Source organism: Patagioenas fasciata, chromosome 22, assembly GCF_037038585.1.
Source record: "Patagioenas fasciata isolate bPatFas1 chromosome 22, bPatFas1.hap1, whole genome shotgun sequence".
Taxonomy (NCBI): Eukaryota; Metazoa; Chordata; class Aves; order Columbiformes; family Columbidae; genus Patagioenas; species Patagioenas fasciata.
In genome coordinates, this window is record NC_092541.1 from 2,744,179 (window position 1) to 2,755,889 (window position 11,711).

Here is an 11,711-nt window from a genome sequence, read left to right on the forward strand (position 1 = left end):
AGAATAAATTGAGTCGCCGGAGGTAAATCTTGGCTGGCCTGGTCCCCGAGTCCCTGTCCCCCTGTCCCCTCAATGCCCCGCGTTCTCGTCCCTGTCGCCCGCCCTTCCCGTCCCCCGCTCGGGCCTCCGGGGTCGCTGTCCCTTTAAGAGCCCCTCCATGTGCCTGTTTACAGCCTTGACACCACTTCCGGGTGTAGGCGTCCCGCCCACTCAGCCCCTCCAATCGGCTGCCAGCACTCCACACTCCTCCTTGCGGGGGCGCGCTTCTTCGCTTCCAATTGGCTGTTAGGGGAGGCGTGGCCGTGATTCGCCGCGGGGCGGGGCGTGGCCGCGCGGTTCGGCTCCGCCGGGTCCCGTCGCCGCCGCCGCGATGGACCTGGGGCCGCTGCGGAAGAGCTACCGGGGGGACGTGGAGGTGGGACCGGGGGCCGGGGGTCGAGCGGGGCCCCCTGGCTGTGTCCTGGGGCTGGGATGGCCCCCTGTTGTCCCCAAGGACTGCGGTGACACCCCCATCCTGCTGGTGGTGACCCTGGAGCTGCGGTGACACCCCAGGCTGTCCCCAAGGGGTGGGGTGACCCCCCTTTCCTGCTGGCTGTGCCCCCAAAGCTCGGGGTGCCCCCTCTCCTCGCTGCACCCCCAGTGCTCAGGTCACCCTGCACTGGCCGTGCCCTTGACCCTGCTGTGACCCCCCAAAGGCTGTCCCCCCCTTTACAGTGTCCCCCGTGTCCCCCCTAGGCCTTCGAGGAGCAGCACTTGGCCTCCCGTGACCCCATCCAGCAGTTCGGGGTCTGGTTCCAGGAGGCCGCGGGGTGTCCGGACATCGGGGAGCCCAACGCCATGTGCTTGGCCACCTGCACCAGGTGAGCCCGGGAGGGAACACTGAGGGTCTCTGGCCACCATGGGGGGGACAGCCCTGTCACCGCCTCCCCCCGCAGGGACGGGAAGCCCTCGGCCCGCATGGTGCTGCTGAAGGGCTTTGGCCAGGATGGGTTCCGCTTCTTCACCAACCACGAGAGCCGCAAGGGCAAGGAGCTGGTGAGGGCTGGGGGTCCCGGGGGGCTGGGGGGGTCCCCATGTGGAACAGCAACTTTGCAGCCCTGGGTTGGGTCGAGGCTCTGCCGCCGCAAAATGTGGGATTTTTGTGGTTTTCGAAGCGGTTTGGTGACAGCTCTGTCCTCCCTCTCCCACCCCCCAGGACTCCAACCCCTTCGCTTCGCTCGTCTTTTACTGGGAGCCCCTCCACCGACAGGTGAGTCGGGGTCCCGGGGATGTGGGGGGGTCGGAGGGGCAGAGGGACCCTGGTCTGACCCTGGGGACGGTGTCAGGCAGCGGCTGCTCCTGCACAGGATGGGGCTCACATTTGGGTGGGGGTCACTTTTGGGTGAGGGTCACGTTTGGGTGGGGCTCACGTTTGGATGAGGGTCACGTTTGGGTGGGGGTCACGCTCACTGGGTCCCAACCCCTGCGGGTGGGATGGGATGGGATGGGATGGATGGGATGGGATGGATGGGATGGGGGTGTCTGCATTTTTGGGGTGGAAAAGCCACAGGAATGCGGAGCGGTTCCTTGAGGAGGAGCCCCCAGCCTCGGGTGCCCATCCCAGGTGCGGATCGAGGGCTCGGTACGGCGGCTGCCGGAGGAGGAATCGGAGCGGTATTTCCACTCGCGGCCCAGGAGCAGCCAGATCGGGGCTGTGGTGAGCCAGCAGAGCACCGTCATCCCCGACCGCCAGGTGAGTGTGTCCCCGTGTCCCCATCCCGTGTGTCCCCGCGTCCCCATCCCTGTGTGTCACCCCCCATACTCACCGCCATCTCCCATCCCCGCAGTATTTAAGGCAGAAGAACACGGAGCTGGAGGAGCGGTACCGGGACACCACGGTGCCGAAGCCGCCGTACTGGTGAGCCCCGGGGGCCGCGGGCGCTGCCCACCCATGGGTGGGTGTCCTCCCCGCTGAACCCGCGTGTTTCTGTGCCCAGGGGGGGTTACATCGTGCAGCCCGAGGTGGTGGAGTTCTGGCAGGGCCAAACCAACCGCCTGCACGACCGCATTGTGTTCCGGCGCCTGCGGGACGGCGCGGCCCCCCCGGGGGACATGACGCACCAAGGGGAGGGCGAGTGGGTCTTTGAGCGCTTGGCCCCGTGAGGCCACCGGTGCCACCGATCGGGAGCGTCCCCTGTGCCAAAGCCTGTCCCTTGTGACCCCCGGGGGACAGGGTGGCCTTGCTCTGCCCCTCCCCGACATGCTGAGCTCCGGGGGTGCTGGGGGGTCCTGGTCCAGCCCCAGGGACCCTCAGCTCCCCCGCTGCTCTCTGGGGGGTCCCAGGGACCATCTGCACATGGGGAGTGACAGCTCCCAGTGCTGCTCGTGCTTAATTAATCATGTTAATGACTGTGGAGGAATCAAGGACCCCAGCGCCCCCCACCCGTGTCCCACCGTGTCGTGCGTCGTGTTTGAGCCGGAACCGTTCAACGTGCTCGTCTGTGCAATAACCCAAGTGCCACCCTTCCCTGCGATAACTTATTGAATTGCAGCTTTATTGTCACCACCGTGTCACCCGTGGTTGGCTGCATCCCAACCCTCAGCCCACTCCTTTGGGGATCGGTGGCGCCGCTCCCCGTGTCCCCCCCGCTGCCTGAGCTTGGAAAGAATAAATCCCGATCAGTGCGGAGTGCGTGGTGGGTTTGGGTTAATAATGAGCAGTTTGGGGCCGGGCCGTTGTCCCCAGGATGGGGGGAGCTGAGTTAGGTGGCCGTGGGGGGTGCCACACACCTCGTGCCACTGTCACAGGCTCGCTCGGTGGCCTTGGTTTCATCCCTTGACGAGAGCCACTGTGGTGGGGCAGGTGGGTGTCACCTCAATGGGACAGCGCAGGGTGACAGGTGGGTGTCCCGGGAAGGGGCTGGGGGTGGTGGCACAGCCAGGTGTCCCCCCACCCCGGAGCCCAGATGTCACCGCGATGGGCACAGAGGAGCCAACAGGCACCGGCTGCCACCAGCAGCTCCTGTCCCCGCATCCCCCCCGTCCCTCCGGGAGGATCCTCCGGCGCTGCCAGCCCGGGACAAAGAGCAGTTGTGAGCAAACAGGGCGGGGGCCGGGGGGGGGGCCCTGGCACTGGGTTCCTGGACTCCGGCACTTGGCACCGTGTGGCTTTTGTCAGAGCCGGGAAGTGGCGGCTGGGCCACAGCCGCACCCTGCGCTGGGGGGACACCCCAGGCTGGTGGCACTGGGGACACCACCCTCATGTCCCCCCCGCGGGGGTCCCCTGTGTTGGTGGGGGCTGGCACTGCGTCCCCTGGGGTCCCTGAGCTGCCTTTGCCTCCAGCCCTGGTTTATTAACAACAGTTAATTAGCAGCCATGGCGAGAGCTGTCCGAAGGCCCCGGCCCCCCCGGGGTCGCTCCAGCCCCTGTCCCAGTGTCACCCCCAGGGGGGGTCGGGCTGGGGGACACGGCGCAGTGACCAAGCGGGGCTGAGCATCCTCATCCCAGCACAAAACAGTCAGTGCAGGGGGGTCCCGCTCCCCAGTGCTCCCCCTGCCCTGGGGGGGCCTGGAGCCCAGAGGGCTGTGATTAAACAGCGTCCTGGCTTCTCCCCAAAATAAACTCCATTCCAAGCCCCTTCTCCAAGGTCTGGCGGCCCTGGGGGGCGCGCAGGGGGTGTCGATGGGTCATTCGTCCTCCTGCTCGTCGGCGCCGCAGAGGTTGGGGTGCTCGGCCAGCGTCGCCCGCACCTTCTTCTTCTCCTTGAAGCGCCCCGAGTTGGACACCTTGACGTGTTTGCCCTTGGTGCTCTTGTCCACGATCTTCTCCAGGCGGGCGGTGTAGCCAGGGGGCCCCCCCTCGCCCGTCCCCTCGGCGTTGTCCCCGGCGCCGTGGCTGTCGGGGCTCTCATACAGCACGGTGGGCACCGACCGGCGCTTCCGCAGGAACGTCAGCTTCCACCAGCCGTGGCTCTCGGCCATCGCCACCGCGCCCTGCGACCAACCGGGGGTCACCGACCTGCTGGGGGGGTCCCTTGGCCCCACCAGTGCGGGCGGACAAGGGACATCGGGTGACAATCCAGCAGGGACCGTGAGGCTGTGGGGGGCCCAGGACAGGAGCACCCCGAATTTAGCCGGGGGGATGTTGGGCGCTGGTGAGCCCGGGGCAAAGGCTGCAGCACCGCCGGGAGGTGCCGGATCAGCCATGGGTAGCGGGGCAGGGAGGACGCCCAGTAACAACCAGGAACAGGAACTGGGAGGCAGGTGGGGGCCGGGAGGTGTCGGGGTCCCTGCGAGGGGGTCACTGCTGCCCCCCAGGTCGGGGGTTTCTTCTGGCAGGGACAGGCAGCAGCATCGGGGGGGCCCCAGTGATCTGGGATGGGGATGGTGACCCCAGAGTGGAGGTGGTGGCCCTGGGCAGGGACAGGGACAGTGGCTCCTGAACGCACCCAGCAGTGACCATGGGGGGGTCCCCCCATCCCGACCCCCTCCCAGCTCCGTGTCCCATGTCACTCAGCCCTGATCATCCCCACAGACCCGGCTCCTGCTGGGTGGTGCCTCTGGCATCGCTTTTGGGCGCGGGAAAAAGGGGACAAGGACACCAAGACTTGGGCCACCACACTGGAGAAGGCAGCTGGTAGCCCCCTGGGCTGGTTTGCTGTGTCCCCCACCCTCACTGTGCCACCACCTGTCCCCTTCTTGTCCCAAAGCCAGGTCACCAAACCGTGGCCGTGACCCCAGGTCTCGCTCCCCACCACAGGACCCTGTACCTGTGGCCACCCAGTCTGGGGGTCCCGGGGTTTCCTGGGTGTCCCGGGGGCTCCTGGGTTCCCGGAGGCTCCGGGGCAGGTGCCGCGTACCTGCGGCTGCCGTGGGCGCTCCCGTCAAGGTGAACCCGCGGCCAAACCCTCCGTGAGCAAACACGGGGCCGGGCCAGCGCTCGGTGAATATTCATGACGGGGGAACCCGGGGCTGAGCCCCAGCGCGGCGGGACCCGCGGTCACCGGTGTCACCGGGCGAGGTCACCGCCCCCCAGGGCAGGTCGTGGCACCGGTGACTCCGGCGGGATCGGGGCGGCGGGAGCGGCTCCTGCACCGCGGGCACCCACTGTCCCCACGCTGTCCCCACGCTGCCCCACGGCCACCAGCCCCAGGGACGGGGTGATGCCGTGAGGGCCGGAGGAGGAGCCGCCACCTCGTCCCCACGCCACGACGTTGCCCACGGGGACGCGCTGGCTCGGGGATGGTGGCACCTGCGTGAGCCCCCCCCCCCACCCCGGGAAGTGACGTCCCCGGGGGGTGGGAGCGGCTGTTCCCCCTTCAGGGGGTACCCCGGGGCGGCTGGTCCCCGCAGGTGGGTCCGCAGAGAATCCGGGTTCCGCGCTGGGACACCCGGGGTACCCCGGGTTGCGATCGGAACCCCCCGGGATCCGCCGCACTGCGCATGCGTGCGCGGCGCCCCCCTGTTCCCGCCCCTCAGCCCGTTCCGATTGGACGGCGGCGGCTCCTCCCCTCGCGTCCTTCCAGCCAATCGAAGCGCCGGCGCGTGGCGCAGCCAGCACATCGCTCCTTTCTGATTCGCAAGAAGGCGGGATTCGTTGGACGGAGCGCGTTTTGATTGGCTGAGTGGCGGCGGCCGTGCCCGGGGATTGGCTGAGGCGTGGCGGCGCGGTAGAAGGCGGAAGCGCAGCGGCGGCGGGCGGCATGCAGGTGGGGACCGGGACCGAGACCGGGAACGGCCAGGCCCGGGCGGGCGGAGCGGGAGCGGGGAACGGACCCAGGCCGGGCCCAGTGGGGACAGCCGGGCCCGGGTGGTGGGGTTGCTGGAGCCCCGGCCCGCTCCCGCCGCTCCCGCCGCTCCCGCCGCGTCCCGGTCCCCGCAGGTCCCTCCCCAGGACATCCAGAACGTGCCCATCGACATCCAGACCGGCAAACTCCTGGGTACGGCGCCCCCGGCCCGGGTCCCCCCGTGCAGGAGCCCCCCTGGGAGCGGCGGGGGGAGGTGGCACCGTCAGTCGTGTTCTGCCCCGGGGGCTTTGTCACCGGCCCCAGCGCCGCCCCCCCGGGTGCCGTGGGGTGTTGTCACCACCGGGGTGACCCCCTCGTCCCCTCCAGCCCCTCCCAGCCCCGCAGATGGAGCCGGGGCTTCATCGCGGTGTTTGTCCCTCTGCTCGGTGGGGACGGGGAGCCCCGGGGGGGGCCACCCCTGACCCCCAGTTTCCCTCTGTTTCCCCCGGCAGACTGGCTGGTGGACAGGAGGCACTGCAGCCTGCGATGGCAGAGCCGTGCTCAGGACATCCGCCGGAGGATCGACGCGGCCATGGGGGACATGCCGGAGCACCCGGAGATAAAGCAGCTGCTGGCGGGGGCCTGTGAGTGCGGGGGGGCCCGGGGAGCTGGGACACGGGCAGCCGGGATCACACCGGGAGCCTGATTCCCAGGGTTTGGTTCTGAGAACCTCCCTGAGGGAGGAGGACACGGCGAGTCGGTGGCACTGGGGTGAGCTGGTGGTACCAGTGACGCCCCGGTGACACCCCTGTGGCCATATGTACCCCCCCACCACAGACCTGCACTATTTCCATTGCCTGCGCATCGTGGAGATCCTCAAGGGCACTGAGGCTTCCAGCAAAAACCTCTTTGGACGTTACTCGTCCCAGCGCATGAAGGTGAGGATGGGGTGGGGGTCCTGGGGGGGGTGGCCGGAGTGTTCGCAGCCTCCCCCACCCTCACTATCCCCATCCCCAGGACTGGCAGGAGATCGTGTCCCTCTACGAGAAGGAGAACACCTACCTGGGTGAGGCTGCAGGGAGCCCTGGGGGGACCAGGAGGTGGCTTTCGGTCCCCAAATTGGGGTGAGGATGGGGTGGGCAGGGAGAGGGGCAGGATGTGCCACATCCCACCAGGGTGGGGACCCCGAGCTGGCTCTGCCCTGTGGCCGGGACAGCAGCTGAGGTGCCCAGGGCACCACGAGGGTCTCGTGGGGGGTCTGGCTTGACCTCTGAGCCCCCTCCTGCAGCCGAGCTCGCCAGCCTCCTGGTGCGCAGCATCAGCTACGAGATCCCGTCGCTGCGGAAGCGGATCCGCGGGTGCCAGCAGGCGCAGCGGGACTTCGCGCGCCGCGAGGAGGAGTGCCAGCTGCGGGCGGCCGAGCTGCGCGAGCGCTTCTTCGCCTCCTGCAAGCAGTACGGCATCGCTGTGAGTCCCGCCGGGGGTCCCTGTGTCTCCTGTGATGTCCTCACAGTGCCACATTACAGCGGGAGGGCATGGGGGGTGTAGGGTGACTCCACACTCCTCTGTCCCCATCCTGCCCACATCCAGCTCTGCAAGCCCTGCCGCCTCAGGGGGACTTTAGCTGCTGGTGTCCCTGCCCTGACACATCCCTGCTGTGTCCCCAGGGTGACAACGTGCGCCAGGAGCTGCTGGCCTTGGTGAAGGACCTGCCGTCACTGCTGTCGGAGATCGGGGCGGGCGCCAGCGCGCTCAGCGAGGCCATCGAGCTGTACCAGGCCTGCGTGGAGTTCGTGTGCGAGAGGTGGGTGTGGGGGCGTGGGTACAGACTCCCACGTCCCCGCTCCCCACGCACAGGAGTCCCCACGCTCTGCTGTCCCCTGCCAGCCCCTCGGAACAGGTGGTGCCCCTGGTGCGGCACATCGGGGCCAAGGGCAACACGACCGTGTACGAGTGGCGGACGGGGCTGCAGCCGCTGCACGTGGAGCGGCCGGAGCTGCAGGAGCAGCCGGAGCAGCTGGAGCAGCCGAAGGACGACGCAGTACGGCTGGGGCTGGGGGGTGCCGTGCCGGGCGGGGTTTGGCTGTTTGTCCCTGGATTTTTGGGGGGATCCGTTGTCCTTCTCGCCACAGATCGACTGGGGGGACTTCACGCTGGAGCCCAGTGTGGGGGGTGATGGTGCCGCTGCTGACGGGGGAGCCCCCAGCGAGGAGATCGACTGGGGGATCACACTGGAGCCCGGTCCCCAGGTGTGAGACTGTGTGGTTCCGGGGGCTGGGGACCAGGCTGGGGACCTGGGGTTGTCCCAGGCCCCCCCATCTCACAGGGTGCCCTTTTCTTTCCCAGCAGGACGACGGCATCGACTGGGGAGATGGGGAAAGTGAGGAGGCGCAGATCACGGTGCTGGAGACCGGTACCGAGGGTGAGCACGGCTGAGAGGGGACGGGGGTCCCAGTGGGTGACAGGCTGCACCCACCTGCCTGTGCCACCCCCTCCCTGCCTGCAGTGGCCCCAGGCACCCCAACTGGGCACAAAGTACTTAGAAGGGGCCCATAAGGAAGATGGGGACAGACTTTTGAGCAAGGCTTGTTGCAACAGGACAAGGGGTGATGGTTTGAAACTAAAGGAGGGAGATTCAGGCTGGATGTGAGGAAGGAATTGTTGGCCCTGAGGGTGGTGAGAGCCTGGCCCAGGTTGGCCAGAGAGGTGGTGGATGAAGCATCCCTGGAGACATCCCAGGCCAGGCTGGACGGGGCTCTGAGCAACCTGAGCTGGTGAAGATGTCCCTGCTCATGGCAGGGGGGGCACTGGGGGAGCTGGGAAGGTCCCAACCCAAACCGTTCTGTGATTCTGTGAAAAACCCATCGGGGACCCCCCGAAATGGCACCATGGGGTGATGCTGAGCCCCTTGAGCGGGAGGGGGTGGGTGTGGAGTACGGCCATTCTGTCTGAGCCGTGTGGGTCCCCCCCGCCCCCACTAACCCCCAACTCATCCGCAGTGCCCGAGGGGGTCGCCTGCGGCTCGGACGCCCTAACACTCCTGGAACACACCGAGACCCGCAGCCAGTTCATCGACGAGCTCATGGAGGTGGGTCCAACACGGCAGCCGGGGCTGGAGCGGCTCTGCCGCCGTCCTGCTGCCCCAGCAGCCATTCCGGAGCGTCCCCTGCCCTGTCCCCGCAGCTGGAGCTGTTCCTGTCCCAGCGCCTGGTGGAGATGGAGGAGGAGGCCGACGTGGTGGCCGTCAGCCAGTTCCAGCTGGCCCCCCCGGTGCTGCAGGGCCAGAGCAGCGCCCGCGTGGGTGCCCTCCTGGCCAGCACCCAGGCGCTGCTGGGCCGGCTCTGCGCCCGCAGCCTGCAGCACCTCTTCATCATCCTCGCCTCCCCCAGGTCCTCGCTCGGGGGGCGCAAAAATAGGGGGTCAGGGCTGGAGGGGAAGCGTGGGGCTCTACAGGGGGGCGTCCTGGGGTGGGGATGACACCAAGGTGACAATGGGGGTGACAGGGACCCCCCTGCAGGTACGTGGAGCGGGTGAGCGAGGGGCTGCGGCAGCGGCTGCGGCAGGCGGAGCTGCTGCTGGCCAAGGGGGAAGCCATGGGGCAGAAGCAGCGCGAGGCCCTGGCCGAGCAGGGGATGCTGGAGCCGCAGCTCGACCGGCTGCTGGAGAAGACCAAGGAGCTGCAGAAGCTGGTGAGGGGCAGGGGTTGGACCCTCCCCAGGGTCCCCTTGGCCCCCCACACCTCCTGACCCCCAGCTTTGTCGTGCAGATCGAGGAGGACATCTCCAAGCGCTATGGCGGGCGGCCGGTGAACCTGATGGGGGTCTCTCTGTGAGCCCCCCCAGAACTGGCACCCAGGTGGGGTCCTGCCCCCCATTTCCCCTCCCCATTTACAGCCCTGGGGTGCTGGTACCAGTGCCGTGGCCTCGCTGCGGGGTGGATGGTGTTGAATAAAGGCAAAGTTCTACCCCCCTCAATCTTGCTGTTCTCTGCAGGGTTTGACTTCTGAGGGGGGAGGTTGAGGAGCCCCAAAATCCACAGCTCTGCGCCAATCCCTGGGGGGCTGCAGGGTGACCCTGGGGACAAGGGACCCTTGTCCTTGGGGTGGCCCTCGTCGGGGGTCTCCCTGCTGGTGGACAGAGCCGCCCCCCCAGGGCTGAAAGCCCTTGTCGGGGGGGGGATTGCAGTGGGGTGACGGGGGGGGTGGGCGATTCGATTTTAATTTCATAGCAGAGCAGTTGATTCATGGCCGCTTGTCGCCGCCGGTGACGCCGGTAATGACTTTCCATCACCATGAAAAGTGGAGTGACACCGCTCATTATTCCTGCCGCTCGTTATCGCCGCGCTGGGGGGGCCCCCCGCCCCCGCCGGACAGTGAGCGATGGTCCCCATTAATCAACCCCCCGGCACCGCCGCCCCCATCCATTCCCGTCAGCCCGGCCGTACTACTGGGCTGTACTGGGACATACTGGGCTGGGCGTGGCTGGAGCCCCCCGCATCTTCTGGGCGGGGCCCGCCACACCCACTGACGTCATGCATTGGCCACACCCTCCCCAACAGGCCATTGGTGTCTGTGCTTATTTTGTCCCACCCCCCCCCTTTGACGTTCCACTCGCTCATTGGTCGGGCCCGGCTGTGTCCCGCCCCTTGGGGGTCCCGTCGCTGCGGGGCCGGGGGCGCAGTGGCCGTGGGATGCGGGGACCCCCGTCCCCAGTGGATCTGGGGGGGTCTTGGCCTCGTGGGATCCGGTTGTGGGGCCGGGGGGATCACGTCCCCCGTGGGGCTACGGTGTGGGTCTGGTACCGGTTGTCTCCCGAGCAAGGCGAGGGACCCCTGTGGGACCCCGTCCCTGGCCCCCCCGGCCGATGAGGCAGATCCCCGGGCCCATCGCGGGGGTGTCGCCCCCCACGGTCCCTCCCGTTACCCTCCCGCCCAGTGCCAGCTATGTGGCCACCACTGGGCCACCACCACGGTGGTGACACAAGTGAAGGTCACAGAGAGACGCCCCGGCTTCGGGGAGCCCCTCATTACCCCACTAATGGTGATTAACGGGCTAATTAACCGGTGTCTGCAGCGCGGGGATGGAGCTGGTGGGTGCTGGGGGGCCGGGGGCTCCCCATCCTGCAGCCGCGGCGTCACCAGCGCCATTGTCACCACAGCGAGCGGCGGGGGAGCAGCCGGTGCGGGGTTGGGGCGGCCATAAAGCGCCTTTATCCGCCGTAACTAACACCCCCCGCCATGGGGCTGCCCCCCGGCCCCGACGCCGGCCCCCCTGCGGGTCACGGCAGAGCCCGGAGCCCCCGCCGGGGGTCACGGCTGCCGGAGAGGGCAGCATCGCGGGGGCTTTGATGGGGAATTAAATGAGTCGAGGGGAGATGAGGAGGGCGGCGGTGCCCACCCCGCCCCCCTCACCCGCTGGGATGCACCGGGGGGCCCCCCCGCGTTCGGGGCTTCGTTAGGGTCGGGGCACGGGGCCGTTTTTAATGTCACCTCGTGTGTGTCCCCCCCCGCGTCCCATCGTGGGGGAAATACCGGGCGGCGCTGCCGGTCGCTGTTCCCGTTATCTGCCGGTTACCGGGACACAATGACAGAAAAATAAACCACCCCTTTTTGTCTGGGGGGCTCAGCATCGGGGTTCGGGGGGGAGGGCGAAGGCAGCAGGTCCTCGCGTAGGTCTCCAGCCCCCCCGCCCATCCCTGCCTGCACCCCGGTGTCCCTGTCCCTTGGGATGGGGACGGGGAGGTCTTGGGGTGGGTGAGAGGACCACGGGGCTCAGGGGGACATGAAGACCTGCAGTCCCAGGCACGGAGCGCCCCAAAATGCTGAGGCTCCCTACGGGCCCCTGTCCGACTGTCCCCCCCGCACTGGGTGACTGTCATCAGCTGATGGGCTGTGGGAAGGGGGGACTGTGGCTCCGGGAGGGCTCAGCACTGGGTTTTCTCCAGAAATCAGCAGACAAAGGGATGAGGCAGAGCTGGGGACAGGGACCCCCAGCCCCCCGGCTGTGTC

The 11,711-nt window shown here is 68.2% G+C and overlaps 3 protein-coding genes across 7 annotated transcripts; 2 read left to right on the plus strand and 1 right to left on the minus strand.

Annotated features, from left to right (window-relative positions):
- The first annotated feature begins 322 nt into the window (after nucleotides 1–322).
- On the plus strand, nucleotides 323–2,668 carry PNPO (pyridoxamine 5'-phosphate oxidase). The gene is made up of 7 exons (XM_065856239.2): nucleotides 323–415; nucleotides 736–860; nucleotides 936–1,035; nucleotides 1,196–1,249; nucleotides 1,604–1,732; nucleotides 1,827–1,897; nucleotides 1,977–2,668. The coding sequence occupies exons 1-7, from the start codon at nucleotides 371–373 to the stop codon at nucleotides 2,140–2,142; spliced, it is 690 nt and encodes a 229-aa protein (XP_065712311.2). The 5' UTR covers nucleotides 323–370; the 3' UTR covers nucleotides 2,143–2,668.
- On the minus strand, nucleotides 2,514–5,418 carry PRR15L (proline rich 15 like). Of its 3 annotated transcripts, none has more exons than XM_071818130.1 (2): nucleotides 4,839–5,418; nucleotides 2,514–3,972 (listed from the first exon to the last, which is right to left on the minus strand). In XM_071818130.1, exon 2 carries the CDS (start codon nucleotides 3,958–3,960, stop codon nucleotides 3,667–3,669), a length of 294 nt encoding a protein of 97 aa, XP_071674231.1. In that variant the 5' UTR covers nucleotides 3,961–3,972; nucleotides 4,839–5,418; the 3' UTR covers nucleotides 2,514–3,666. The 3 variants fall into 3 exon arrangements, with proteins under 3 accessions (XP_071674231.1, XP_065712312.2, XP_071674230.1); XM_065856240.2 differs by having other exon boundaries at nucleotides 4,749–5,417; XM_071818129.1 differs by lacking the exon at nucleotides 4,839–5,418 and having other exon boundaries at nucleotides 2,514–4,737.
- A 174-nt stretch (nucleotides 5,419–5,592) lies between these two features.
- On the plus strand, nucleotides 5,593–9,679 carry CDK5RAP3 (CDK5 regulatory subunit associated protein 3). Of its 3 annotated transcripts, none has more exons than XM_065856247.2 (14): nucleotides 5,594–5,687; nucleotides 5,861–5,918; nucleotides 6,218–6,349; nucleotides 6,543–6,643; nucleotides 6,723–6,771; nucleotides 6,994–7,172; nucleotides 7,373–7,509; nucleotides 7,593–7,746; nucleotides 7,838–7,954; nucleotides 8,052–8,127; nucleotides 8,705–8,793; nucleotides 8,889–9,094; nucleotides 9,223–9,394; nucleotides 9,472–9,679. In XM_065856247.2, exons 1-14 carry the CDS (start codon nucleotides 5,682–5,684, stop codon nucleotides 9,535–9,537), a joined length of 1,542 nt encoding a protein of 513 aa, XP_065712319.2. In that variant the 5' UTR covers nucleotides 5,594–5,681; the 3' UTR covers nucleotides 9,538–9,679. The 3 variants fall into 3 exon arrangements, with proteins under 3 accessions (XP_071674244.1, XP_065712319.2, XP_065712320.2); XM_065856248.2 differs by having other exon boundaries at nucleotides 8,055–8,127; XM_071818143.1 differs by lacking the exon at nucleotides 7,838–7,954 and having other exon boundaries at nucleotides 5,593–5,687.
- Nucleotides 9,680–11,711: the final 2,032 nt, after the last annotated feature.